Here is a 27,852-nt window from a genome sequence, read left to right on the forward strand (position 1 = left end):
CCTGCCGGCCGCCCTTAAGTAACATGGCGGCGCCCGCGACCGGCTCTCTGGACAGCCGCGGAGGGTGACGGCAAGAGAGACGGAGATGTCGCGCCGGTGTGGCGCGTGGGCGCGGCGGCTCTGGGCCGAGGCTCGCGGCTGCTCCCGCCATGGACCCCAGGGCTTGAGCAGCGCGGGCACCGGCTCAGGCCTCCCCCACGCCTCCTGAGGGCGGGTCCAGGTCAGAAAGGCACGTGGGAGCGCCTTTGTCAAAGAGCCAAGTCCAGCTTTCATTCATTCCTTAAGCAGTCCAGGTGGGCTGAGCACCTGCTGTGTGCCGGGCACTATGCTGTGCTCATGAAAGGGATGGAAAGTTTCCCTGGGAGTTTATTTGAGCCAAATCCGAGGGCCGGCTGGAAGCAAAATCTCAAGGGATTGAGAAGATGCTCCGAGAAGAGCAGTTTTGCAGTTCTTTGTACGCGTTTAGACTGGAAGGAGAGAAGGCAGGCACGTGGAATCCACAGGTGGCGGGTTAGGAGGCTGACCAAGCCAGGCGGGCAGGTTCTGGGACTGGATAAAACAGTAAGACGGAGAGACGCGCCTTTACACGGGTGGGTGCAGGGCAGTTAACACTGCACATTTGGTACAGAGCCTGACTTAGGGACACAAAGTGGACTCTAGTCATTCTGATAGCTGTGTCAGTCACAGAGTGACAGTCAGGCCAGGGCACCACGTGAGAGACGTGGAGTGTGACCACCTGGACGCTTTCTGGGACTGCAGGTGGGGGCACCGCACTCAGTCTCGAGCATAAAAGATCAGATGTCACTGACGGCTCCTCGCTCAGTAACAGCCGCACCTGCACTCGTCCCAGACGGGGCGCTTGAAGCCTGGCCTCCTGACCGTGTCACCAGCCCAGCCTGCCGCCCGACGCTCCGCACCCCAGCACCGGAGGACTCTCGCTGGACTCCGGGCTCTCTCACCCTTCTTTCCTAGACTCTGTTCGCCTGGCCTCACCCTGTTGCCTGCAAACCTGTGTGACCCTCCTGTGTGGAACCGCTCTCCCTGGGCTATTGGAGGCTGTCCTCCCGCCAGAGCCTCGGCTAATGCCCGTGGGAAACCAAGTCAGCAGGGCTGGATGCACGGCTTTATTCTAATAAAGTCTGACGTTGTGGAAAGACACCAACGTGTGAGACGGCCACTGTGACAGCCACGTCGCGCTCACGACACATTTACAGCACGGACAGATGGTATGGGGGGGGGGCAAGGTAACAGGATTGCCGTGGTCTTGCTCTGGTGCCAGCAGTTGTGCCTCTGAGGTGTCTGTAAAAGAGAATTACTCTGACATTTCAAAGGTACGTTATCCTAGATGATACCAAGGTAAAGACCAACCTTTGCTAAGGAAGCTGTCGTCCTGGCACGTGACTACCCACCATGACCTGCCCAGTTAGGGATTTATGATCTGACCGTGTGTGGTTACTTTTGGTCACTGAGCTTGTCAGGCCTGCCACGTAGCCTGTTGTACGTTCACATCTGGGTGCTGGGGGTACAATAGTGAGACCCAGACCTTTGCCTTTGTCGGTCCCGTGACCCAGGGGAGTGAGCCGTCTACAGAGGTGAAGGTGGTGTGGACAGAAGAGCTGGGCAGGTGTACAGGGAGTGATGGGAGTGCCGTTTTACACAAATTATGTCTAAGAGGACTTGGGCAAGCTTTCTCAAGCCTGGCCAGTCTCTCTGGTCCCTAGTACCCCTGTGATTGCCATTTGCCAGGCAGCTGTCCCAAGAAAGGGCAAGTGGCTATGCCTGCAGCTGCTCCATGTCCTCAGGGTCAGTTGCAGGTCGCCTACTTGGGCCTGTCCCTGACATCTGCACCTGCCAGGTTTGGGCCTGCGCTTTCCAGATGCCCAAAGGGGGATCAGTGGTCAGGTACCTTTTGAAAGGGAATCAGCCCTGCCTTGGGGGTAAGGGGGTGCTTACCACCTGCAGCCTTGAGTTAGCCTTGTGCATAATCAGTGAAGGCACAAAATCAGGGGTTTAGCCAAAAGCTGAGTGCCCCTCCATCTGGAGGGGGGCCCTGTCCTGCCCTGGCCAGCCCCTTCCCACCTGGCCAGCTTCCTCACCTGCCTCCAGTGGTCTCTGTCACTGGGCTCAGAGTCGCTGATGGGCCTCTAGTGGGCCAGGACAGCAAACTGGAGGGACTCCCTAGTGCGGTCACAAACAGATGAGTGGGGATTTGTTTACCATGGCACAGCCAGGGCCACCTCTCTGAGGAGGTGACACCGCAGCTCAGGGTGAGAGAGGCTGCGGGCAGTGAGTGGCCTGCACAGGGAGCACCTCAGGCTCAGGAGGTCCCCCCACCACATGCCTTCCCTGCGCCCCTCCCCTGTCACAACCTGGACCTCACCTTCCGAAACAATGCTTGTGCCCACATGTTCCCTCTGACCTCCCCCTGCCCATCTTGCCCGTAGGCTCTATCCTTCTACTTCATCAAGACCATTTGGGGAACAGGGTTGGGGGCGCCTACTGCCTTGCCCTTCTTTCTGTACCTGGGCCGTGGAGAGATCAGCAGTTAGACCCCTCGGACCAGGGTCCTCATTGGTTGGGATGAGGCCCACCTCTGGTTTTATTTCATTTGAGTCTATTTTTCTTCCTTCCACCATCAGTTCCAAAGCTCTTCTGTCCTCAGACACCTCACCCCGACTCTAGTGTGTTTGGAACATGTCTTTGACAAACGTAAAGGGTTCTTATGTGTGTCTGTGTCTTCAGTGGACAGAGATGTACCGGGTCTCATGTCCACCACATTTTCGTCTCCATTCCCCTAGGATTAAACCCTCACATCGCGTCCACTTGCCCACCTTTCAGACAATCTGTGATGAGGACGCTTGTACGAGTCCCCCCAAGGACTATGGGTAAGGGCTTGGGAGGTACAGGCCCAGAGTAGGGGTATTGGCCAAATGGCACCCCTGTAACGTCACAGAGGGCTGCCAAGGGGGGCTGCACGTCCCCTCCCAGTCGTGTGCTAGAGCCAGCTTGCCCAGGCTTGCAAGAACTATTGTTAATTTTCGGGAATTTTATAAGCCTGTCATTAAAAACAGCCATTATAAAAAATTAAACTTTATTGTATTCATTTTATTTCTTTACCTTTTACAAGGCATTTTACTTCATCTCACTCTTGCCCATAGTCTAGATGTTATTTATGTCCAGTGTAACCGAATGGGGGAAATGCTGTACATTTGTTATAACGCTGATGAGAAAAAAATGGATTCCCAGCCTGGGCCACTGTCTCTGTGGAGTGTGCACCTTCTCCCCTCATCTTCTCTGGTCCTCTGGTTTCCTCCCGCGTCCCAAAGATGTACTCGTGAGGTGAATGGTGTCCCAGTGTGAGCGAGTGGGTGTGGGTGCACCCTGTGATGGCAGGGCCTCCTGTCCAGGGGCGGGACCCCCCCTTGTGCCCTGAGCTGCCGGGACAGACTCTGGCCACCCGTGACCCTGAACTGGAATAAGCGATTGGAAAATAACAACCTTACTTGTTTTTATTAATTGTTCTTAAATGTATGTGGCGCTCACATTTACTTCAGTGTTTAATATTAGAAATGTTTTGGGTGTTTCTTTGGAAGTTTGGTGATGTGTTTGTGACCAAAAATATGCCGTAGGAACTTAGCTCTGGTTTATACAAATTAGCCGAGGGTAAAACTGGTTTCTTTATACATCGTTTCGCTTCAAGTCGCAGTTTCCAAGAACCTACTGAGGATGTTAGGTGAGGACTTCCGGTAGCCCAGCTGGAGTGCTGCCCAACTCCTCCCAGCTCCGTGTTCATTGAGGTCACACTGGCAGCTTGGACTCAGCCATGGTGGGAGTGTTTACACCCTGGGAATGGGCAAGAGCTACAAATCAGGGCTTGACTGACTGGTTGATTGTCTAGGCTTAAGAAAGTGATGGAGAAAATGCTAACAATGAAGATTAAACGTAAAAGCATGTTGTCATTACATTGTGAATAGCTCACACACACACACACACACTTGAAGCAATATTTCTTCCAGTATTCAAAAACTATTACCCGATTCAGCAAAAGAAGTCCCTCATGGCACTGACTAACAGGTGAGGTTCTGGAGTTAGCGATGCTATAGCTAAAAGAAGTTTAAGTTAAATAACTGTAATTTTTTGAGGTGGAGAAATAGTTGTGCAGGTGATTACACATCAAATTTAGTGACAATGCACTTACCGGGGAAGAGCCGATTGGAACATAACACCGTATGTCAAACAACGCTTGAACTGTAACCATTGCTTGGCAGAGATGAAAATCTTTGTTCACTGGATGCAAATGTTCATAGCAGCTTTATTCATAATAGCCAAAAATTTGAAACAATCCAAATAACGTGACCCCATTTGTGGCTTTCTATGGAATATGCAGTGCTTGGTGTATCTGTCCTCAGTTTCGTGTCCTTGAAATCAATTGTGAGTCATCAGGAAGAATTCTACTTAACCACTGGGTTAACAAAGAGAAGACAGACCACTAGGAGGAGGCATTTGCAATATCAAAAACCATCAAAAAGCACCAGTGGATTAACATTTAGAATGTAAAAAGAAATGCCTGTAAATTGGTGAGAAAAAGACAGGCAATCCAATAGAGAACTGGGCAAACGATAAGAAAAGGCAGTTGATAGAAGGGAAACCAGATCCTTGAGAGTTAACAAAGAGATGCTTATCACTAAAACCTGAAAAATCCAAATTAAAATAACATGATGCCTCATTACATCTATTACATTGCGAAATTAGAAAGTCAAAATTTTTGTTTTTAGATATGGATATCTAATTGTCCCAGCACTATTTGTTGAAAAGAATATTCTTTATCAAATGAACTGCCTTTGAACCTTTGTTAAAAATCTGTTGTCCATGTATGTATGGGTCTATTTCTGGACTGTTTTCTATCCTGATTTATTTACACTATCTAGCTGTACACCAATACCACACTGTCTTGGTTACTGTAGCTTTATAATAAGTCTTGAAGTCAGGTTATGTTAGTTCTCCAACTTTGTTCTTTTGCAAAGTTAATTTGGCTATTTTTGGTCTTTCGCATTTCTATATACATTGTAGAATCACTTGTCAATTTCTAGAAAAAAATTTTTGGGCACAGAGTTGTTCGCAGTGTCCTTTATTATCCTTTGTAATGTCCATGGGATCTGTAGTGATGTCCCATATTTTATTTCTGATGTTAGTAATTCGGGTCCTCTCCTTTTTTAAAAATTGAGATGTAATCGACAAACAACAATATATTAGTTTCGGGTGTACATAAAACTTAGTAGAAACCTCACCTGAAATGAAGTAGGGAGACCAGAAGGTGGAGCTCTCACTCCCCACATCTCACTCGGTTGTGTTATAATAACCCTCCCAACTTCCTCTTCTCGGCTGTAGAAGTTTCCTTCATTTTCAGTGATTTCTTGTGGCCCACCAACCATAGTTGCGTGTTCCAGATTACAATTCTTTGTTGTTTCCAAATAAATCCATTCTGCTGGAGAAATATCTGGCTGAATTTTTGTTTGAGGTTAACATACACAATAATAATGATTAGATATTTATATATATTGTCCTTTATTTTTTTTCTTAGTTTACCTGGCTAGAGACTTCTTGATTTTATTGCTCTTTTCAAAGAACCAGCTTTTGATTTCATTGCTTTTTCTCTATTGATTTTCTCTTTTCAATGTCATCAATTTCTGCTCTAAATTTTTATTTCTTCTGCTTACTTTGGATTTAATTTGCTCTTGTTTTTCCAATACACTACAGTAGAAGCTTAGGTTATTGATTATAGGTCTTTATTTTTTTAATATATGCATTAAATACTACAAATCCCCTCTAAGCACTGACTTTGCTGCATCCCACACATTTTAATGATTCATTTTCATTTTGTTAAAAATATTTTAAAATTTCTCTTGCGATTTCTTCTTTGACCCATGAGTTATTTAGAAGTGTGTTATTTAATCTCCAGATATTTTGGAATTTCTCAGCTACCTTTCTGTTACTGATTTCTAGTTTAATTCCATGTGTCTGAGAGCAGACACTGTATGTTTCTATCATTTTCAATGTGTTAAGGAGTGTTATGGCCGAGAGTGTGGTCAGTCGTGGTGAATGTGCCACGTGAGCTTGAGAAGAATGCGTGTTCTGCTGTTGCTGGAGGGAGTGGTCTTGGGTGTCCACTCTATCCAGTTGGTTGATGGTTGAGTTCAACCACGTCCTTACTGATTTTTCCATCTGCTAGACCTGTCCACTCTGACAGAGGACTCCTGAGTCTCCAGCCATAACAGTGGGCTCTTCTGTTTCTCTATTATTCTTGCCTTAAAATGTATCTTACCTGAAATTAACCTAGTGATGCCAGTCTTGTTTTTATGAGTATTGACATAGTCTAACTTTTATCTAGTCTTTTACTTTCATCCTTTCTATATCTTTACAAATTAGTTGTGTCTTGTAAACAGCAGATAGTTGTGTTGGTTTTGCTTTTTTTTTTAAGGTGACAATCTTTGTTAACTGTAATATTTTGTCCATTTTCATTGAAGAAAAATCATTGGCATGTACCCTCCTTTTGTATCTTCTTTTGATTATTCTTTTTTTAAAAATTTAATTGGGGAATATTGGGGAACACTGTGTTTCTCCAGGGCTCATCAGCTCCAAGTCGTTGTCCTTCAATCTAGTTGTGAAGGGCGCAGCTCAGCTCCACGTCCAGTTGCCATTTTTAATCTTTAGTTGCAGGGGTTGCAGCCCACCATCCCATGTGGGAATCGAACCAGCAACTTTGTTGTTGAGAGCTTGCGCTCTAACCAACTGAGCCATCCGGCTGCCCCTTTTGATTATTCTTCATCACTCATTTTATTACACACACATTAAAAGTTATTTACTCTGAGGTTTTCTTTTCAGGTCGGTGCAAAATTAATCGCGGTTTTTGCAGTTATTTTTAACCTTTTAAACTGCAATTACTTTTGCACCAACCTAATACCGTGTTTTCCCGAAAATAAGACCTAACCGGAAAATGAGCCCCTAGCATGTTTTTCAGGATGACATCCCCTGAACATAAGGCCCTTATGTGTCTTTTGGAGCACAACTTAACATAAGACCCGGTCTTATTTTCAAGGAAACACGGTAGTAGTTTCGTTAGAAATCACAATGGGTCTACTTAGCTTGTTACAGTGTAAAAATGAATAACACCAGCCTCCATTTATGGTCATGTGGTCTACCACTTTAAACATCCAAAAAACTGGACACGATGCACCAAGTGGAAAATAAACCACAAGCAGCCAGCAAAAAATAAATAATTACAATTAAAAAACTGGACTCATTATGAAACAGTGCTTTTCAGGCAGGAGATAACAGGCAGTGCTCGGCAGTGATCGCAGAAGGAGAACGTCCAGGTGAGTTCTACTTGAGCCCAGCCTCTCCCTGGAGGAATGTTCCAGGCTGCAGGATACAGCTGGCCAGTATCCTGACTTGAGGAGACAGAGAGCAGACTTTGGGGAGCCCCAGCTGACTAGGACTTTTAAGGCAGAGTACCGGGGAGAGCATTGCATAGGGAAAGCAGAAACTCTGGGTTCTGCGGTGTGCCCCCTGCATGGTCTGTGGGGTGCTGGGCTGCTGGGGGGGCTGCCTACCTCGGGAAAGAGCCCTTGGAAGGGTAAGGCTGGACAGCGCTCACTCACGGCACATGTGGCCAGAAATCGGTGTTGCCCCCACCAGCCACAGGGCACTGAGTCCTCAGAAAGCTCTTGCCTCAGTAATGGGTTCAGTCACCTAAAGACTGTTCTGAGCTCACTAACAAAACTTGATGACCCAAAAAGATCAGATTATTTCCAAGTAGCTTGACTGCATTCCAGAACAAAGCTCAGACATATATCCAGGAATGAAAATCTCCAGGACATTGTAAAATTGATAATATCTGGCATCCAACAAAAATTACCCTAAATGCAAAGAAGCAGGAAAACACAACTCATAATGGGGGAAATGGTTCTGTCAGCACTGAATGGCTGGGCTGACTTCCGGTCTCCCTGCTTCACGCGTGGTGTGTCTGTCTGACCAGGCTCAGAACCAAGTCACATTTGGGGCCACAAAGCCGAGGTTCCCACTTCTTCACTCCCCCGCCCTGTTCAGCTGTCAAAGGCTCAGCTGAATCAACTTGACATGACAGATACCAAATTCCGCCCCTTGGACCCATGCCGCACGGTCCCCCCCAGGCCAAACTTGATGCCACCTTTGCCTCCACACCTTGTGTCCACTGGCAATGCCCTTGGCCTCCACCTCCCCATTTCAGTGCCCCCTTCTGGGAAGGCGAATGCAGGGGTGAGGGGAGGGTTAGTGCAGGGGGCAGGTGAGGGCATCCTGACTGCTGAGAGTTGGGGTGGTGGGCCTGGGGATGCGTCTGCTCTGGGAGGAGAAGGGCCCTCAAACACCGTCCCTGGCAGATACCAAGGCAGGTGTGAGGCAGCTGATCCAGCCCCTTCACGGTCCCTGAGAGCAGCATTCAGACGCCCCTGGGCCCACCTCAGTCCCAGCGTGGTGGCGGCCAAGAGAGTGAGGAGGGGTTAGGGCTGCAGGTGTCGGGGTGGAGGACATCAGAGGGGCTCAATTCCCAAGCTTCGTGGCATCACTGACAGGCCATATTTGCACTGACAACTCGCACACTTCAATGGGCAGCCCCTCGCGGGCTCTGAGCCCAGGCCTAGAGTCCACATCGCCGCTGCACAATTTCTGACCTGAACACCACCCCACCTGCATTCTCCCTGCACCCACCCCTTCCCTCCCTCATCTCTGAAGGCCCCCGTCCCTGCCCCCCACCCCTGCGCCAGCCCAGCCCACATATCCAGTTACCCAGAAAGCACTCTGTTTCTCCCACCATCAGCCTCCACCTCCCCTTGGCGGCAGTGGCCTCCCCTTGTGCCATTTGTCCCATCTTATCCCACCCAGGCCCGGGCTGTGCGATGGCACCTCTCTGCCTGTGTGAGCAGGCCTCACACTTCCTGAGCATTTTCTGAAGAGCCAGTGAGTTTCCAGGTGCTGCAGACACATCAGGGAGCAAAAGTGACAGGCTCGTGCCCTCCAGGCCTGGCAACAGGATAGAGACCAGGCTTTTCAGCAGCAGCACCATCCACAGTTTGGGCCGGGTCACCCTTGCTGGGGGTGGCCTGCACCCACAGTCTGCCTCGCAGCACCCTTGACCTCTACCCGGACGATTCAGTGGCACCTTTCCTTCAGCCAGCCGTGAGCCCACAAAATGTCTCCAGACATTGCCACATATCCCCAAGGGCAAACATGCCCCCCAGGAACCCTGGAGACAAGGAAAAATCAACACGTGGGGTGAACTGTAGAGTGAGTCAGCGGATGAGAAGTGTAAGAAAATTAAAACTGTAGATCAGAGGAAGGGGAGCTGGAGAGGATGGGGTGGTATTTGTGTTGAAGGTCCGTGTCCCCCCAAACTCATTTGCTGAAGCTGTAACTCCCAGTGTGGCTATAATTGGAGATGGGGCTTCTAAGGAAGAAGTTAAGGTTAAACGAGGTCATGGGGTGGGGCCCCAATCCCACAGGGTTAGTGTCCTTCTAAGAGACACCAGGGAGTTCTGTCTTCCTTTCTTCTGCCCTTTCCTCTCCCCTCCCCCTTCTCTACTCCTCTACACACACACACACACACACACACACACACGCACACACACACACACACACACACACACACATATATGATGAAAGGCCACGTGAGGACCAGTGAGAAGACACCTGTCTGCAAACCAGGAAGAGAGTCCTGACCAGACACCAAATTGGCTGGAACTGTGATCTCGGACTCCCAGCCTCCAGAACAGTGAGAAAAGAAATGTCTGTTGTTTAAGCCTCGTCAGTGGGTTTTTTAAAGCGGCCCACATGGACCAAGGCAGATGGAGTGGGTGGGCACTTTCAGCTTTCCCTGAGCAGGAAAGGAGAGAGGGAGGGAGGGAGGGAGGGAGGGGAAGCCCCAGGTTCTCCGCGGGAACTAGAGGCCCAGCTCAGGGAAGGCTCTGGAGCAGGAGCAGCCTGTCCCCAGCCTGGCAAGAAGGCATGGGACAGGCGTGGCTTGGGCAGGGAAGGGGTGGGATGGGAGGCTGCCAGATAGAAGGCCTCCCAGCCTCGTCAGGACTTAGATTGTCACTGGGGTGAGATGGGATCTGTGGAGGGCTGTGAGCAGGGACGAGACAGTGTCTGACAGTGATTTAAAAGGTCACTCTATCACAGCCGCATCGTTCCAATAGCTGAACCGTGGAAGCAGCCCCAGTGTCTCCCCACGGATGAAGGTTAAGCACACACAGTGGGTGTGACTCAGCCTTCAAAAGGAAGGAAATCCTGACACCTGCTACAGCATGGATGGACCTGGAGTACAGTGCTCAGGGAAAGAAGCCTGTCACACAAGACACACATTGTGAGATCCCACGTCCCTGCGTTACTTAGGGTAGTCAGCTCCATAGAGACAGGAAGTAGACGGTGGGTGTGTGGGGCTGGGGACACCGTCAGTCTAGGAAGATGGAAGAGTTCCGGATGACGGAGGGGATGTTCACTACAGTGTGAATACTTAATGCCACTGAGCTGGGCATTTAAAAATGGTTAAAATGGTATATTTTATGGTATATGTATGTACCACAATTTTAAAAGAAGCTGTAAGAAAAGGTCCTTCTGGTTCTTACAGAGGCTGGACCGCAGGGGCAGCAACAGGATGACAGAGGTGACTAAAGAGTCCCGCTGAGGGGCAGAGTGGCCCAGGGTCAGCGGGTATGGGGAGGACAGGACTCTGCTGGCTCTGGGGGTGGAGCGACAAGATTTCTAGGACTGTCTGTTGTGGGTTCTTGTCAGGCAGGGTATCACGCGGGGTCTCTGGTCCTGCTCCCCACATAAGAACACAGGACATGGTGAGGCCAAAAAGGAACACCCACGGTGCCATAGATAGGGAGTTCATACCACTATAGTCTCACTGACGCCTGGGTTGGGTTGGAGATAGGATCCTGCCGTCAGCTTCTCTGCCCTCCAACCTCACTTGCTAGCTGCAACCCGCCTCTCTGCAATCCGCAATCCACAATCCGCGCTTGCTAGCTCAGCCACCATCCGCTGCTAGCATAGCCACGGCAGTTGTATTAGTGGCCAATGGCTCACTGGTTACAGATGATGGCCAACTAGCCACAGCTGATGGCCAACTAGTCACAGCTGACAGCCATCTACTACCCGAGCTGGCACCTTTCCATGTAAGGCCGACAGCCTGGAAACTGCTCTCCTGGCTGTGTCCCCACAGTTCTGTAGGTTCCTTCTGAGCATCTGCAGGAACCACACTGCCCTCAGCTGACGTGGGACCGCTATGGATAGAGCTGCTGAGTTTCATCTTGGGGGGAGGATGGCACGTGGAGGGTTAAATCAGACCAGTTTTGGTTTCGCTGACACTGAGAAATCTATTCTCCAAGTGCAGATGGATGGCCAGGGGTATCTGGACTTGGATGGGTACCTAGAGCTGCATGGCTGGTTTCCACACCGGCGACTGGATAAGGTCATAAAGGGTCGGGTGTAGTGGAGAAGAGGCCCAAGGACACGGTCATGGGGAGGGGACACGGACAGGTGGGGGGCAAAGGACTGCCAGCAGCACACAGCAGGTGGCTAAGGTTTAGGGGGAGGGGCCGCCCACGGCCACGTGGGGAGGACCGAGGATTGGTCCCTGGACTCCAGGTGGGTCAGGGCCGGACAGGAGTGGGCTCAAGACAGAGAGGAGAAGCTGGACAGCGAGGAGAGGTACTGGGAGGAGGGGTGCGACGGGCTCACGAGGTTTGTTTTGTTTGGATGTGAAAGAAATCACAGCCTGTTTGGGAAGAGAAGCCTCGATGGACAAGGAAACTCGAGTGCCTGGGGTGGGGAGAGGCAGGCTGGGGCGAGGGGACACCCTGCAGGGTGTGTGTGGGGGGAGCACTACCGCCGGCACTCAGGACCCAGCAGCCCCAGGGCCCCCGACCAATGGCGCTGTCCCCTCGGTAGGGGCGCACGGTCGCAGGGAGGATGCCGCAAGGAGGTCGAGGGCTTGCGTAGGGCAGGGATCGTCAGGCTGGGTTGTGGGATGAAACGAGCCGGAAGGAGAGGATCCTGGGGTGCGGGGGAAGGTGCGCGATGATGGATCGGGTATCCGGACATTGGGACAGCGGACCGGCGACCCCTCTGTAAACAGGACGCCTTGGACTAGCTCTCTGAGATGCCGAGAAAAGCATGGTTCCATTGCACCGCCGCCCGAGGTTTAGCCCGAGCCTCGCTTCTGGGGTAGACTGGTTCCCCTTGCGCACTTGGGCGCAGCCGCGTGCGTATGCGAGGAGAGGGCGACAGGAGCAGGCCACAAGCTGGAGGAGCGTGGGACCGACAGGTAGAAAAAAGCCAGTGCAGCGCTGCGTCCTCGGAGCGCACGTCCCATCTGCCGCGCGGTGCCAGGACCTTCCTTGCCTGCGCCCCGGCGTGGGGCCCCGGACCAAGACGCGCACGGAAATGCGCACGGAAATGCGCACGTCCCGCAACGCGGCGCGCGGTGCCCCAGCCCCCGGCTCGAGGACTGGCAGCGGTTCTGGACGACCCCCGCCAGGCCGCGGCTGCAGCGCGACCCTGTCCCCGAGAGCCCGAAAAGGGGCGTTCGGCCCCGCGTCCGCCCCAGCGGCATGAACAGAGTGGCGGGCATGAGCACGGCCCGCGTCCGGTCGGGCAGCGGACGTCCCTATCCCGTGCCTGAGCAACTACCGACCGAAGCTCGGGGGTGGCGGTAGGGGGCGGGACGTAGTCCTGGGGCCCCTTTCCCCGGGATTGCGCGGTCTCTGCGCTCGTGCTGGGCCTTGTAGAAACCAGTGGATGCCAAGTGGCTCCTGTTTCTCAGAGGGGCCGATCTCCCCGCACGCGTGAGCCCGGCGGGAACCTGAAATCCGCGCGCATCGGGCGCGCATGGGTGACACAAAACAACTCTGTGCCTTCACAGGAGAGAAAAGGGTACGGAGAGGTCTAGCGACCACTCCAAAGTCACACAGTTGGAGGGAGGCGATGGAATCTCTAGGCTGGGGGAGGGGGCAGAAGGAGAGTGGTCAATAGGTGTCCGGCTCCGAGAGGTGGAGAGGAGGTGTTGGGAGAAAGGCCGGGCCGGAGTGAGGGCTGGAGAAGCCCAAGGGCCTGAGTCGCTCCGAGACCGGATCTCCTGGGACCACACCGGACCGAGGGGAGCACAGGTGCGCCTTTCATGCACTGTCCTCCAAGTCCCTCGCGTGTAATAGCCCCTCCCTCAGGATCGGCCCCAGGGACACCCCAAGCTCCAGGCGCAGATCTCCCGCTTCCTCAGCTTTGCTCCCGCCGGCGATGGCTCTGAAGGTTCCGCCAGACGACGCCTCCTCCAGGCAGCCCTCCTGACTCCATCCTGTGGTCCAGACCATGCTTCAGGCACAGCCTCCCGCCAGGGTTGGGCACGCGGAGTCCTGCAGCCACCTCGGTCCCTTTAAACTAGTGGTTCTCGCCGTCTTGGGGGGGTTTCCATGACGACGACGTCGGCAGGGAGCGGGGGGGGGGGCAGGGCGGGGCGCATGCGCGGTGCGTGCCGGACGCAGCACGTCTTCCCGAGTCGCCCGCGTAGCTGTCGTGGGGTCCCTGAATCGCGGTAAGGACGGGTTGTGGGGGGTGTCGCTGGGACGGGTGTGCGGGATGGGATGTTCGGGCGATGGGGGTCGGAGTGGGTGTTCGCAGGATGGTGGCAGGGTGGGGACTGCGCTGGGCCCAGGGGGCGGGGTAGGTGTTCGAGGGGTGGGGGGGCGGAGTGACGGGTCGCGGGGATACGGGCGGGGTGGGGGGTTGTCGCAGAGGAGGGTGGAGGGGCGGGCGCCGCTGATCCCTTTCTCTCGCTGCAGGGCGGCCGGCTCCCTCCGCTCGGCCATGGCCCCCCCGCCGCAGCTCAGACCCCCGAGACCGTCGCGGCTGTTGCTGCTTCTGCTGACCGTGGCGCTGCTGGGCTCCCAAGCCCGCGCCGAGCCCGCCGCCGGGAGTGCGGTCCCCGCGCAGAGTAAGTGCCGCGCGCCGGGGTCCCTCGGCCCCGACCGCATTCGGGCGTGCGAGAAGCCCCGCCTCACCTTTGTTCCCGGGCGGTCCTCGAGCCCCGCCCGCAGCCTGGCTCCCCCTCCGCCCCTGAGGTGGGAGGTGGGAGATGGGGGGCGGGCGGTGGCCGGCTGCTTTGGTGGGACCCGGGCTGGGGCGCCCACCTGGCCCCCGCGCTGACCCGCGCCCCCGCAGGCCGCCCGTGCGTGGACTGCCACGCGTTCGAGTTCATGCAGCGCGCCCTGCAGGACCTGCGGAAGACGGCCTACAGCCTGGACGCGCGGGTAAGAGGGCGGGACCCACCAGGACCTCAGGGCTGCGTCCCCAGGCTCCTCACCCCGACCTGTGGTGCAGCGCCCTCATCTGGCTCTAGTTATCCGTGTGACATTGTGGGTGCAAGTGTCACCTGTGAGCACCCCGGTCAAATGCCCTGCACAGTTTCCAGACCCCCTTACTCCCCAAGGCCTCACTGGGCACCTTTCCCTGTGACCCTCCCACAGCCAGACTCTGAGGAAGAATCGCCAGCCCCAATCCATGTAGTCGGGTGATGAAGCCCAGTGGGCAAAAAGGAAACTGAGGCAGGGGGACGGGGGTGTTGGGCATGGCAGGTCACTTTGGGCAGGGCGATCTGGGAGGTTCCCCACTCCCCAGCCTCACCTATGGAGGGATGGGTGTGTGCACAGGGTGCCTCAGGGTAAGGGGTTCGTGGGGAACCCCCAAGTCTGGAATGAATAGTGCGCTGCCCGGTCCCCACGCTCTCTTCTGTGCTCCAGCCAAGGAGTTTACATTTATAACAGAGACGGGTACTCTTTCTGAAAAAGGAGGTGATTGCTATAAGTAGAATGGGAGGCCTCACCCTGGTCGCCTTTTCTGGCCAATTTTGAAGGGCCGAGACAGGCCTGTAGCACCCCAGGATCTGAGGGACCGAGTCGCTCTGAGAAGAGCTGGACTCCCGAGAGAAGCAGTGCCCCCCACTCTCCAGGATGGGTGGGGTGTTAGGGGTTGGGGATTCCTGAGGGAGCAAAAGAGTTGGAGAAGCGGGACAGTAACCGGTGAGGGATGAGCACACAGGGCCCTGCCAGGACGGGTGCACACATAGGACCTGCGGAGGGTCTAGTGGAGAGGAGGGGGTGGGAGGGGCAGAGGGGAGCAGGCCACGAGGGCAGCAGGTGGTCCCTGCAGTAAGTGGGGGGGGTGGCAGTCAGGTGGGGCTCTGAGAGTCAGGAGCAGGTCGGCGCTGGGCTGCCAGTGGGTTTTGGTGGGAAGCCAGGGGATGGAGCTGGTGGGCGGGGCTGGCTGTGTCACGCTCATGGCCCCTTGTTGCTTTGCAGACCGAGACCCTCCTGCTGCAGGCCGAGCGCCGGGCCCTGTGTGCCTGCTGGCCTGCTGGGCGCTGAGGACCCTCATCAGCACTGTTTGCTCCTCAATAAACACCCAGCCCAGCACTCCTGTGTCCTGTCTTCCTGGTCCAGCTACCAGAGTCCCGCTGTGTCGTCTCCGGTTTCTGGTTGGGCCCATCTCTGGGCCTTGATTTCCCCAGCTGTTCCAGGCCCTCTTGGCACCTATCCCGTACCAGTGGCAGTGCTGAGCAGACAGGCACATCCAGCCCTGCACGTGGACCTGTACCCACAGGCACTGCGTGGCTATGGTAGTCCTTCCAGGCACCTGTTTCCTTGCCTGCCTGCCCTCATTTGAGGAACGGGGAGCGTAAAAGCTGGCTCGGTTCCTGGACTGGCCGCCCCAGCACGGAGCTGCTCTCCAGTGCAGTGGGTGGTGGTTGTCGGGGCTCCCTGGAGGCCCAGCCCGTGGGCCCCACGTTGCGGAACCTGCTGAGGCGGAGAAGCCCCAGGCTGCCAGGATAGGGAGGATGACTGGGCAACAGAGAGGGCCCCTCCCCGACGGGAGGGCTGGGGCCTTCCCCACAGCCTCCACCCTGCCTTCTGGGTCCCTTCTGCAGCAGCTCCCAGCCCAGCCCCTGGACAGAAGGGACTCCTGGATGGGGATGTGGGCGTGAATACAGGTGTCACACCCGTGGCAGCAGGCCCAGATAAACACACACTCTGTGCCCCAGCTCCAGGCAGGAGGCCTCAAGGAGAAGCAAAGGACCTTCTCTCTCTATTCATTCTGAAGTGTTTATTATGAAAGCAGTGCTGTGAGACATCCAGGAGCACAGTGGGGCCACGGTTTTCGGAAGTGACTACTGTGGTTTACTCTGCCTCTCGGGGGCTTGAGTTGCCCGGTTGTGGCCGCCTCAGCGCAACAGGGCACCCTGTGCTGCTGCCTGAGCAAGTATTACAGGACGGTCCTGGTCTACTGCCTGAGGACAGCCCAGCTTTAGCTCACAAGTCCCCACCCAACCTGGGGCTTATTAATTATCCCCTCTGGGCCCCAGCAGGACCTGCCCTGCCCTTCCCCCACCCCCACTGGCCTCCCAACATGTGATGTGACCTGTTCTGTCCTCAGTGCTTTTGTGCCTGGAAGCCCAGGCATGCAGGTGTTGGGACCACAGTGAAGAAACCAGAGTCCCACGTTAGCTCAGGTGGGAGGCCAAGTTACATTCCTGGCGGCCATGACACCTGTGGAGTCCACAGCAGGCTAGAGTGACGGGAGAGGTGCCGAAGCGACGGCAGGCCTAGGCCGGCCCTCAGGCCTGGGCAGGAGACCCACAACGGGCAGCAGGCTGGTGCTTGCGTCTGACTGGCTGACCCCAGTCAGTGGCCATTCCTGGGTACAAGGGGTCCCGGGATGCAGCCTGTGTTCTGGGCTTGGGCTGCCAGACTGAGCAAACAGATACAGTATTCAGTATTTATACTGAATACTTTTCAGGAGGAGACAAAAGTGGTTTTAGATAAGCGCTTTTTAGAGTAAGTACATTCCATGCAATATTCAGGACACAGTTATACTAAAAATTATTTGTTGCTGTTTAAAATTCAGATTTAGCTGGGCGTCCTGTATTTTGGGGCAGCCACGAGCCCTGGCACAAATTGGGGTTTCTATTACAAAAAACGATGGGGACAGCTGAGAGTGCTTGGGAAGTGCCCTTGGAAGGAAGTAGCGGCTGGAGCCAGCACCAGGGTGTGGGTGTCAGGGGCAGCAGGCGGGGCCTGGAGGCTGCTGTGCATGGTGGGTCCAGCAAGTGGCCTGCAGCTGCAGGGGCGGGAGAGGGTCAGGAAGGAGTGGGGTCAGCCCCCTTGGGAGACTGGGGGCTTGAGCAAGCAGGGACTCGGTGTGACATCTGAACAGGACACTGGTGGCTGGTTGAGAATGGATTCTGGGGTGACAAGGACAGAATCGGCCCATGAGGAGGTGAGGCTGAGGCTGGGGGGTAGCAGCCTTGGGAGCGGGACAAGCAGTTGAATTGGAATGTAGAGCCAGTGAGATTTGCTATTTTCAGGTGGGTTTTGAGAGAGAGGGAGGAGGGGCGGAGGGATGGTGTTTGGGAGAAGGGGAAGGACAGGTCGGAGCAGGGTAGGCTGGGCAGAGGCCCAGGTGGTGACGGGACAGATACTCCTGGAGAAGGGGCTGGAGAGAGAAGGTTGGGACACAAGTGCTGGCCAAGATCTCTGTGGCCTGAGTGGACAGGAGAGGTGAGGGACCCCCAGAGGATATGGGCAGCCGTGAGGGTTTGGGGAGGAAGGGAAGCATGTCACTTGCTGCTGAGGTCAAGCAAGACCCAAAGGCCCAAATGGGGGTTTCATTGGAAGAGCAGAAGTGGAGAGCCAGCACAGGTAACTCTTGCAAGGAGTTTAGCCTTGCATGTGGCCAAGGCCAGTGGCACCCAGGGTCTGCCCTAGAGCTGGGATCTGTCCTGACTGGGTGTAAACGCAATTCGCGCTTGATTAAGCAGAGACCTGGGAATGCACTACCTGAAGGACGCTTTTGTTGCCCTGGACTTTACGTGTCATTGCCTTATTGTCACTGTCTGCCTTTATCACACCCTCACATTCTCCATCAGTCAAGCTATCCCCCCACATCCCCTGCTGGGCCCTTGCCCCCTGCTTCCAGCCAGCTAGGCATTGCCACTGCCCACCACCCACCATTCACTCTTCCACTTTGGAGCCACTGTTTCCCAGACTGCATGTCACCTCCCTGTTGCATGTCCTCAAGTAGCCTCCCAGAATGCAGCGTGGTAAGGTGACTTCCTGAGCTGGCCTGTCGGAAGGTCCCTCCTGCTGACACGTTCAGTTCATAGCCCTCCTACCTCAGGGCCTTTACATGCACCGTCTCCTCCTCCATGACCTGCCTCCCGCTTCAGCTCCTTCTCCCTTATTTTTCTTTGTCCCTAAGGGACACTGCAGTGTTGACATGTCACGAGGAGGTGATGAGCAGCTTCAGCCTACGGGCCTCCAGCTGCCCACCGCTGGGGGCTGTCAGGAGCTTGGTCCCTCCCGCCCTCGGGAAGCCCTCAATCTGGAGGTGCTGGACAGGTTTTGATCAAGAGTCTGGGTCCTTTCGCTTGGGGAAATCCTGCTTCTCCTTCATCACCTTGCTGATGCTCCCCCCTTTCTCTGTGGACACCTTGTTCGTTGCATCGAGTGTCTCCTCATCTGGTCCTGTTTTTCTTCTTTCTTCCCATCACCTGGCCTTTTGGTTCACTTCCCACACGCCTTTGTCATCCTGCCCAGTATCATTTTCCAGGGACTACCCTGTGACCCTTGGCGAAGCTTCTCTCACTCCAGAATTTCCTGCGGCCAGGACAGGCGGCACCCCACCATGTCCGCGATCCTGTGGGTCTGCCCCGGGTCTGCCTCTGGAATCTGGGCAGGGGTCTCGCTGCACACATAACCCCTCATCGGAGACCCAGCGGAGCTCTGGTGGTGGTGCCCGAGGTGGTGGAAATTGACATGGTGGGGCAGTCCTGGGAGATTGGGTAGGAAGGGGACTCCGGGGCAGCAGAAGCAGAGGAGTAGGCGGGATTTCACCACCAGGCAGGGTTTGGAAGGAGGGTGCTGGGAGAACAGACGGTCCACAACTGTCCAGTCTTGGATGTTTTGTCTGTAAAATGGGCTCCTCATGTGGCCTGAGGGTGTAGCCTCCCTGGGGCAGGTGTGGAGCCCTCGCCTCTCAGGAGAGGAAACTGAGGCTCAGAGGGGCAGCCTGGGGTCACTCTGCTGCCTGCGCCGTCTTCCACAGCCAGGCCACCCTGACTCTAAGTGCGTGAAAGCGCAGATTCTGATGTCTCCAAGACCTTCCCGGTGGCTGTCCCTGGAGTCCAGCCCGTCCCTGCCAAGCTGAGTCTGGCTGCCCCTCCCTGTCTTGTCCTAGCATCCAACAGGCCCCTCTGGACCAGGGGGCTGGAGCACTGGACTGGCCAGGTCACCAGGGCTCCTGGGGACTTTCAGGGACTTGTGGGGGCTAACGGGTGAGGTTAAGCCACTTGGAGAGAGGGCCCCATGTGGATGCAGAACCGAGGGGCCACCAAGGTCACACTGAACGGAAGCCCATGCCCCTCCCTCCATCCTTGGGCCTGGCTGTTAGACCCAGAGGAGGGTGGCCTCAGTCTCAGGGTCTGGTGGAAGGATGTGTGGCTAGAAGCCAGTAGAGGCTGTGGCCCCGCAAGGGCTGGGTCACTCTGCTCCATGGGGCCCCTTCACACCCAAGTGTGGGATTAGTGGACCTGATCCTCCCCTTTTCTGGCCCCCATTACCAAGCATGATAGAGTGCTCCCCAAATCCGTGATCTGGAGCTCCAAGTCCACATTCCCCCCCTTCCTCTGAAACCCCTTGACCCCTCCAGGCACACCTGCACCCCATTTCTGCTTTTCCTGTCTGGCCCCCTTGTACGCTATTGGCAGGGACACTCTGCCTGGCCAACCTCAGGACACTGCAGAGCCTGGCCGGTCCCATTATGCTGGTCAAGGTCTCCTGCGGCAGCGCTCAGGCAGCACGTGCAGGGGATTGTGAATGGATCCCCGAGTGCCTTTGAGATTTTCCGTGATTCTACTTGAATCTCCTGGAAAGTCACGGCCAGGCCCCAGACAAATCCTGGCATCTCATGGGGCTGACGTCCAGCTTGGCTACCCCTCCCCCACGGTCCTTGCTTGGCAGCCCCAGCCGTGGACTAGTTACAGCTCCTGGCTCCGGGGTCCTCCCTCTCCCCGCTCTGCTTGGGTCCCTTAGCGCGACGTCCGAGTAGTCCCTTCTTGGCCTCTAGGTGACCGCAGCTGGGCCCCACCGCGGGCTGACGGTCCTCAGGCCTGGACCCCTAGGCCTCACCCCCACGTGGATATGGTGAACTCAGCTCCAGATCACCCCCAGGGGAATGAGGGGCGACGAGACAAAGGGGGTACAGAGCAGCAGGAGGCTGGGTTTGTAAAGTGCTGAGGGGTCTGGGATTACCTGTTCCCTCACCTCCACCCTCACCCGTGGCCTGCAGCGTCGGCGGGTCGGACTCGCGGGGACCGGGAGGACACCGGCAGAGCATCCCCCCTGCACCTGCACCGAGATCGTAGGGCGCATGCGCGGGCCGCAGAAGGCACGGGCCGGGACGGGAGGGGTCCTGCGGGCCCCTGCACCCCTCGTGCCTGCAACCCGTATCCCTTGTCGGAGCGAGGGGTTGCTGCGCGGCGCCCGGCGACGCGAACATCGGACCCCGCTCCGACTGCGTTCCCGCTCCTCCAGCCCGTGCGGCCCCGGGCGCAGGTTTCCGGGGACGCCGGGCGGGGAAAGCCGGGGCGCCCCCTCCCCAGGGCCCCGGCAGGGCGCCGCGTTCAGACAAAGGGGCGGGAGATGGAGATGCTTTCGTGACTGTGCCTGGCGGCTGAAGAGCAGGAGGACGCGGCGGGGTCCGGAGGCCCAGCCCCAGGTCCGGGCGCTCCCAGGCCCGCGCAGAGCCGCGGCGGTGCGGGGACGCAGGGCACCGGCGGGAGGCGCCCGGCCGGGAGCTCCACTGAGCGCCCCCTCCGGGCGGGGAATCCCGGCCGCGCGCTCGCTCGGCCCCGGCCACCTCGCGGGGTTTGGTCGCTCCGTCGTGCCCCTGGCCACCCCCGCCCGGCCGCGCCGCAGCGCCCAAGTGTGCCACCGGGCGGGCGCGGAGGCGGCGTCTGCTCCCACCCCCGAGATCACATGGTGACCCTCGGCAGCCAATGCAGTGGACGCTAGGACCCTGCGGGACCCCGGGCGCCGCGACTGCACCGGCGCCGCCGCATTATAAATACTTCTCCAAAATGCGGCGCAGCTCCCAGCGCGCGCCCCGGCCGCACGCCGCCTCCGCCCCGCGCCCCTGAGCCGCCACCGCCGCCGGTCCGAGGGCGCCGCGCCCTTGCCCTGGGCCCGGCCCGCGTCCCCGCGCTGCGCCGCCCGGCCGGGTGCATGCATTGTGAGCCTTCCGACATGGTCTGCGAGACGAAGATCGTGGCCGCCGAGGACCATGAGGCGCTACCGGGGGCCAAGAAGGACGCGCTGCTCGCCGCCGCCGGCGCCATGTGGCCCCCGCTGCCCGCCGCGCCCCCGCCCGGCCCCCAGTCCTTGGGTGGCGCGGGGGGCGCGGGGCCGCCTGGGGGGCGCGGCCTGTGCATCCGCGAGTTCCGCGCGGCAGAGCAGGAGGCGGCGCGCCGCATCTTCTACGACGGCATCATGGAGCGCATCCCCAACACGGCCTTCCGCGGCCTGCGGCAGCACCCGCGCACGCAGCTGCTCTACGTCCTGCTGGCCGGTCAGTGCGCGGGGACCTGCCGCAGGCCGCGCCTGCCCGGCCTCTGCGGGACACGCGCCGGACTCTCCGCTCCGCTCGCCCCACCTCGGGCGAGCCCGGGAGGGAAGCGGCCCCTCCGCCCCCTCGCGCGCGCACGGACACGCACCCGCGCGCCTCCCGCATTCTGCGGCGGCCGGGGCGCGGTGGCCTCTAGCGGTGGGGTCTGTTGGGGTCGGGGCTGCGGTCAGGGGAAAGCCGGGGTCTCCACCTGCGTGCCCGCCTCTCCGTCCCCTTCCGGTCACCCGGGTGGGGGCGGGTGACGGCAGGTAGCGCCGCGGCTGAGGCTCGGCGCCTGGCGCGTGTAACTATATATATAATCCGCGGGGCGGGGGAGGCTGCATCGGCGGCTCCAAGTGCAAATTTATGAGGGGAAGACAGCCAGCACCGGGGTGCCGGGAGGGTGTGTACCGAGGAGGCGGGGCAGGGTGGGGGGCCCTCGTCCCTCCCGCCGCAGGGGCTTCGAGGCCTTTCCCCAGGCTCCGCCGCAGGATGGTGCTTCTCTCCATTTCACAGATGAGGAGCTTGAGGCTGGGGGCGGGGTGTGTGTAACTCTCCAAGGTCACGCAGCAGAGGCGACTTTCACCACAGGCAGCCTGGATGGGGCTGAAGTAATCTCAGTCCTCCCTTCCTCGTCCCTGTCCTCACACGCAACCCAGGGGCTGGCCCAGGGAGGGCTCTCGGTTAGGGCCGTGGGAAGGTGTCTCCCCCACTTCTCAGGAGTGGGATGGCCTGCAGGAGCCTGGCAGGGCTGCTTCATGCTTCCCACCAGGCCGGAGTGGGCATGGATGTGGGCAAAGCTCCTTCCCCAGCTGGGGGACCACATGGGTGGTGGGCGAGGGCCGCTCCCCAGGAGCCCTGCTTGGGGCTGCTCCCGCCAGCCACTGAGGGCAGCCTGCCCAGAGGCACTGCTGTGCTCCAGACACTGTGTCGTATGGGCCCGTAGGGTGGAAAGTTTGAGTGATAATCAGGAAAGATGGGCAGGAACAGCCAAGGTGACCATCGCTGCACCACAGAAACCAGTCGGGCCTAATTGGCACATGTGCCTACCCGTCTTGTTTCCTGGGGGCCGTGCTGCGCTGCGTGCTCACCGTGCTCCCCTTTCCCCGCAGCGCTCTGCTTTGCCGTCACCCGCTCGCTGCTGCTGACGTGCCTGGTGCCGGCCGGGCTGCTGGGCCTGCGCTATTACTACAGCCGGAAGGTGGTGCTGGCCTACCTGGACTGTGCCCTGCACACGGACATGGCCGACATCGAGCAGTACTACATGAAGCCCCCCGGTGAGTGCCAGGCCCTCCAGCCCCCTCCTCTGCCAGGCCTGGGGGGAGAGCCAGGCAAGGGGCGCCCGTGACCTGAGGTTTCTAGGTGACTGAGGGTTCAGAGTTGGGGGTGCAGTGGGCTGGCAGGGGCTGGGGGCAGAGCTAGGTGCCTGCTGTTGGGCCAACGTCGTTGTGTCCACATGAGCCCACTGGGCCCTGGGCTTCTGTCTTTCGTCCTCCGAGGGCAGGGTGCTGAGTGGCTTAGCTGGCCCTGGGCCACGTCATGCTGGCCCTGCTCATCACGCTGCCTTCCCGTGCACTTACTGGGGAGTGGGGGTCTGCGTCACCTCTTGTTGGTCCCATCTAGTCCAAGGCGCTCACTGGCGCCTTGTAGGATCCTGGGCTGGTCTGGAGTGCCAAGCCCCTGGTGGAGGGGGGCGCAGAGGACCCGACCCCTGGAAGAGGACCTGAGGAAGGGCAGAGGTCACTGCGGGGGGGAGGGCCCTGGGGGAACATGGGTCTTCAGTCTTGGTCTCCACTTCTGGTCTCTGGGCCACTTAGTGAGCCAGAGGGTCTTGCCTCAGGCCTCTGGGGAGGTGTCCTGTAGAGGGACAGGCCTGCAGTCTTCCAGGCTGGCCCATCGGCAGGCTGGGACCTGGGAGGCAGGGCCACTGGTTCTTTCTATGCCTGGAGCCAGAGATGAGATTCTTCACATCGGCCATCTGGGGCATAAGGGTCTCCCAGGTGCTGGAGGGTCCCTGAGCTGAGAAGAGAGGACAGGGTGGGCCCCAGTGGTTGGTTAGGGTCTAGCAAGAGCCTGGTCAGTGCCAGGGAAGGGCAGTGGGAGACCAGAGAGGCAGGGAGTCCTAGAGCAAGAGAGACATTCTCTGGCACTGCCAGCTCCTGTGCTCACCAGCTCCGGCTGGGCCAGCCCATCCTGTGGTAACTGGTCCCGCCCCCACCCCTGCCCTGCAGCTGTCTGGACGGCCTTGGGAATCTTTGGTTCTCCTTGACCCTTTCGCAAGTCCAAACAAAGCATCGTGTCAGCCTCCATGGAGCCCTAGCTCCAGCCTGGCTCTGCCCCTGACAGGAGGCAGCACAAGGGTGGGAGCTGCCTGGCTGGCACCAAGGCCCAGGCCGCAGGAGCTGCGGGGGCTCGGGTTGGGGGCCAGGTGTGCTATGAGGACCCTGCGCTCAGCCTGCCCTCGTTGGACTGTAGTCTCTCTGGCTGTGAGACGGGGTGGGACCCTGCGTGGTCTTCCTGAGCATCTGTGGGTCTGCAGGAGGCTGCCACAGGGACGGAGAGGTTGGCTGGAGAGCAGCTGCTGGGGCCACGCTGGCTTCAAGGGAGCTGCTCGTGCAGCTGGGAAACAGGCCTGGGGAGGGGCGAGGGTCCCAGGACTGTCATGACGCCTGGGTGGGCCTGGTGGGTGGGGAGAGCCAGAACCTCTGGATGGTGGACAGTTGGGGGCAGCGCTTCCTCAGCACCCACTCTGCCGTTCCCGAGCTCGCCCACTTGCTAGGTCTCAGGGTGTGGCAGTGAAGATGACAGGACACCTTGCAGAGCTGTGGGCAGACAAGATAGTGGGGGACGCCCCGGCAGCAGGTGGAGGGGTGAGGAGTGTCTTCCGGGCATGGGTCAGGTAAGGAACTTTTAGGGGGAGAGTTGAGCCACTCAGAGAGGGAGGTTGGGGTGGGGTGGGCAGTGGGGGTTGGTGGGTGGGAGGACACAATGACGGGGAGTGGCTGGAGTGGCCCTGAGTCGGGCACGAGCAGGCTGGCTTGGAGTGGGCACCCCCCGCCCGGCCAGCCTTGCCTCTTGCAGCTCCTGGGCCTTCAGGCACAGGAGGTGACCCGGCTCTCCCTGTGGCCTGTGCCCTATTCCCCGAGTCCTCTCCCCTCTGGTCTTCAGCCCCTCTCCCCTGCTTGCTTCTCTCCTCAGCCCTCTGAGGCCTTCCCCACCTTCCTGCCCTGCATGGGGCTGTGATCGGTCCAGGCAGTGTGTAGGGATGGCTGGCCTGGCCCCCAGGCTCGCTGCCCAGGAGAGGCTAGGGTCAGTGAAGGGTGTGTGTGGTGCCCTTGGCATCCTGGGCTCCCTGCTTGGATTTCTCAATGTCCACACAGACCTTCCCCTGAGCCTGCCAGAGGCCCGGCTCTGTCCTGACACAGGCACATCATGGGGCTTGCACCCTGCAGCTCCGACCCAGGAGAATGGAGGCCACAGGGTTGCCCTGAGGACCCCGGGGTTGTGGCTCCCAGAGGTGGCCTTGCCGCCATCACGTGTCCTCCCAGACCCCTCAGCCCCCACTGTAGTGTCCCAGACACTCCCACATGGCACCTGCCTCTCTGCAGCCCCCTGCTGAGGATATACGGTGACGAGTGTGGTGCGCTCCAGGTGGTGGGGAGCCAGGGCAGGTTGGCTGCACCCGTGGCCTCTCCGTGGCCATCTGTGGCCGGCCAGGCGTTCAGTCTCGGGGTGGCCGGGCAGGGGAGGCGCCCGCTCGGCTGACGCCCGCCCAGCTCTTAGTCCCTGGGGGAGGGACTCAGCAGCCCTGACCGCCCTGTCCCCCGCAGGCTCCTGCTTTTGGGTGGCGGTGCTGGACGGCAACGTGGTGGGCATTGTGGCCGCGCGGGCCCACGAGGCAGACAACACGGTGGAGCTGCTGCGGATGTCTGTGGACTCCCGCTTCCGTGGCAAGGGCATCGCCAAGGCTCTGGGCCGCAAGGTGCTGGAGTTCGCCCTGGTGCGCAACTATTCCGCGGTGGTGCTGGGCACGACGGCCGTGAAGGTGGCCGCCCACAAGCTCTACGAGTCACTGGGCTTCAGACACATGGGCTCCAGTGACCACTACGTGCTGCCCGGCATGACCCTCTCGCTGGCCGAGCGCCTCTTCTTCCAGGTCCGCTATCACCGCTACCGCCTGCAGCTGCGTGAGGAGTGACCGCTGCCTGCCTGCGCCTGCTGCCCGGCCGCCCCGTCCGCCTGCGCCCGCCTGCCCTCTGCCCGGGCCTGCTTTCAGACGCTCACCTTGGCGTTCCTGTTGGGTTTTTCCTTTTTCAACATCACGCGGTTCTCTGGCTGGTTCTGGGGGACAGAGCTGTTGCTCAGCCATGACACTTCGGGGGGTGGGCTGTTCGCAGCCACGGCCCTTCGCCCTCCCCAGCCTGCTGGGACCATGCCCTGAAGAGTGACAGCATGGAGCACCACGCCCTCGCAGCCGCCCGGCCCTGGACTACAGGGCTGTTCTGGCCCATGGCCGCTGGGGCAGGCCCAGCCTTGCCCACCGAGCACAGAACCTCTGCAGTGAGGCCCGGCCCAGCAGACCCCTGGCCACCGGCCAGGCTATGGCTCAACATCGGTCTCTGGGAGGCATGGCCTGCTGGGCCAGCCGGCCACTGTCCCATGGGGCACTGAGCTGGCCGTGGGCCGCTTTGCTCTGTGCATGCTGAGCACGTGGCCTGGCTGCAGCATGCCGCACGCCCATGGCTCCTGCCTGCCCGCCCTGCCCAGGCTGGGCCCAGGCTGGTGGGCACCCCCGCCCCAGCCCTGAGCTCTCCCCAGACAGCCACCTGCTCTCTGGACGGCCTGACTCACAGCCCCATGCTTCACCCCGTTTAGCTTTGCTTTCACACCGAATCACCTTTCCTTTTGGTCCCAACCCCTCACCTGCCTGGGCTTTGCTAATTGGCATCATCACCCCCATGTGGTTCCCATAGCAACCTGCTGCACAGCTGTGATCAGGGCCTTTCAGGAGAGCAGAATGGGGAGGCAGTCTTGGGGTCACCTCTCCCCCAGTGCCAGCTAGATCACGGTGGCCTCTCCCAGACCTCCCGAGGACCTCCCCGCCTCACAGCCAACAGGCTCTGCCCTGTGGATCTTACTCACCCAGGCCGCTGCCAACACCACTGAGCCCACAGCTTCTCCCAGCCTGAAACCAACCTGTTTTTTAATAAGTTATTTAGACAGAATAGCATTCTGCATGTCTTTAATACGTGGGACAAAACAGTAGTTTATACCTTCACACACACACACACACACACACACACACACACACCCTTACACACCTGTGTGGTCTAGAATATGCACTATTTATGGCCCAGTTTCATGGGGGTGGGTGGCCGGGTGGGTGGAGGTTTTCAAAGTTTGAAATCTGGAGGGAGACCCTAATTTAGCATATTTCCTCCCAAAGAGCATTCCTGGTTTGTGAGAAGGCTGTGGGCCACTCCTTATCAGCCCTGACGTGCCACTGCCTTCAGGAGTAGCAAGTGGGTCTCACCGTCCAGCGAGGCTTGGGCCGGCTGTGCTCCCTGTTTCTTTCCTGAGGTTGGAGGCAGGGCTGTTGGGCATGGTTGGCCTGGACGGGGAGAGGGAGGTGGTGGTCAGCGGCACCCGCACGTCCAGCTGTAAGCCTGAACCCGGCTGTGGTGGCGGGAGGGGCATAAATGCCTGCCGAGACCCCTTCCTTTGGGGGCTTGGGGCGGAGGACAGTGGCAGGTGCGGCCGGCCACTGAACTGGGTCCCACATGTGGGACCACAGAGGGGAAGTTCTTAAAAAGGCACTTTGGAAATCAGCAAATGAATGAAAAAGCCCAGTTTCCCGAGGAGCCTTTTGTGCTGCCAGCAATCGAGGTATTTGCAGAACACTGTACAGACCCCACTCTCCCCTGTACATAACCCCTGGTGGCGCCCGGTCCCTGCTCGGGGATGGGAGTTTTGTAGACTGTACAGAAATCGGCACCCTATTTTCTTGCAGCTCTCAGATTTTGTTAACCTGGATTATACAGACAGACGTAAAGTGTTTTAGCAAAATGAAAAACAGTGTGCCTTTTTCCTCTTTCTGTTTGGTTTGGT

The 27,852-nt window shown here is 58.1% G+C and overlaps 2 protein-coding genes across 3 annotated transcripts in view; both read left to right on the forward strand.

The window, feature by feature from the left end:
* Nucleotides 1-15,500, forward strand: part of NICOL1 (NELL2 interacting cell ontogeny regulator 1) — a 34,951-nt gene extending 19,451 nt beyond the window's left edge. Inside the window, exons 1-4 of one of the 2 annotated variants that reach the window (XM_019712497.2) lie at nt 13,492-13,624; nt 13,872-14,023; nt 14,251-14,339; nt 15,387-15,500. In XM_019712497.2, coding sequence (XP_019568056.2) covers nt 13,503-13,624; nt 13,872-14,023; nt 14,251-14,339; nt 15,387-15,452 — 429 coding nt within the window. In that variant the 5' untranslated portion in view covers nt 13,492-13,502 and the 3' untranslated portion in view covers nt 15,453-15,500. Of the gene's footprint in view, nt 1-13,491; nt 13,625-13,870; nt 14,024-14,250; nt 14,340-15,386 lie in introns of those variants that run through there. The other variant, XM_074320273.1, reaches the window with a different exon arrangement.
* A 5,374-nt stretch (nt 15,501-20,874) lies between these two features.
* NAT8L (N-acetyltransferase 8 like) lies at nt 20,875-27,817 on the forward strand. Its single transcript, XM_074320287.1, has 3 exons — nt 20,875-21,708; nt 22,857-23,021; nt 25,575-27,817. The coding sequence occupies exons 1-3, from the start codon at nt 21,366-21,368 to the stop codon at nt 25,940-25,942; spliced, it is 876 nt and encodes a 291-aa protein (XP_074176388.1). The 5' UTR covers nt 20,875-21,365; the 3' UTR covers nt 25,943-27,817.
* Nucleotides 27,818-27,852: the final 35 nt, after the last annotated feature.

This window comes from Rhinolophus sinicus, linkage group LG02, assembly GCF_036562045.2.
Source record: "Rhinolophus sinicus isolate RSC01 linkage group LG02, ASM3656204v1, whole genome shotgun sequence".
Taxonomy (NCBI): Eukaryota; Metazoa; Chordata; class Mammalia; order Chiroptera; family Rhinolophidae; genus Rhinolophus; species Rhinolophus sinicus.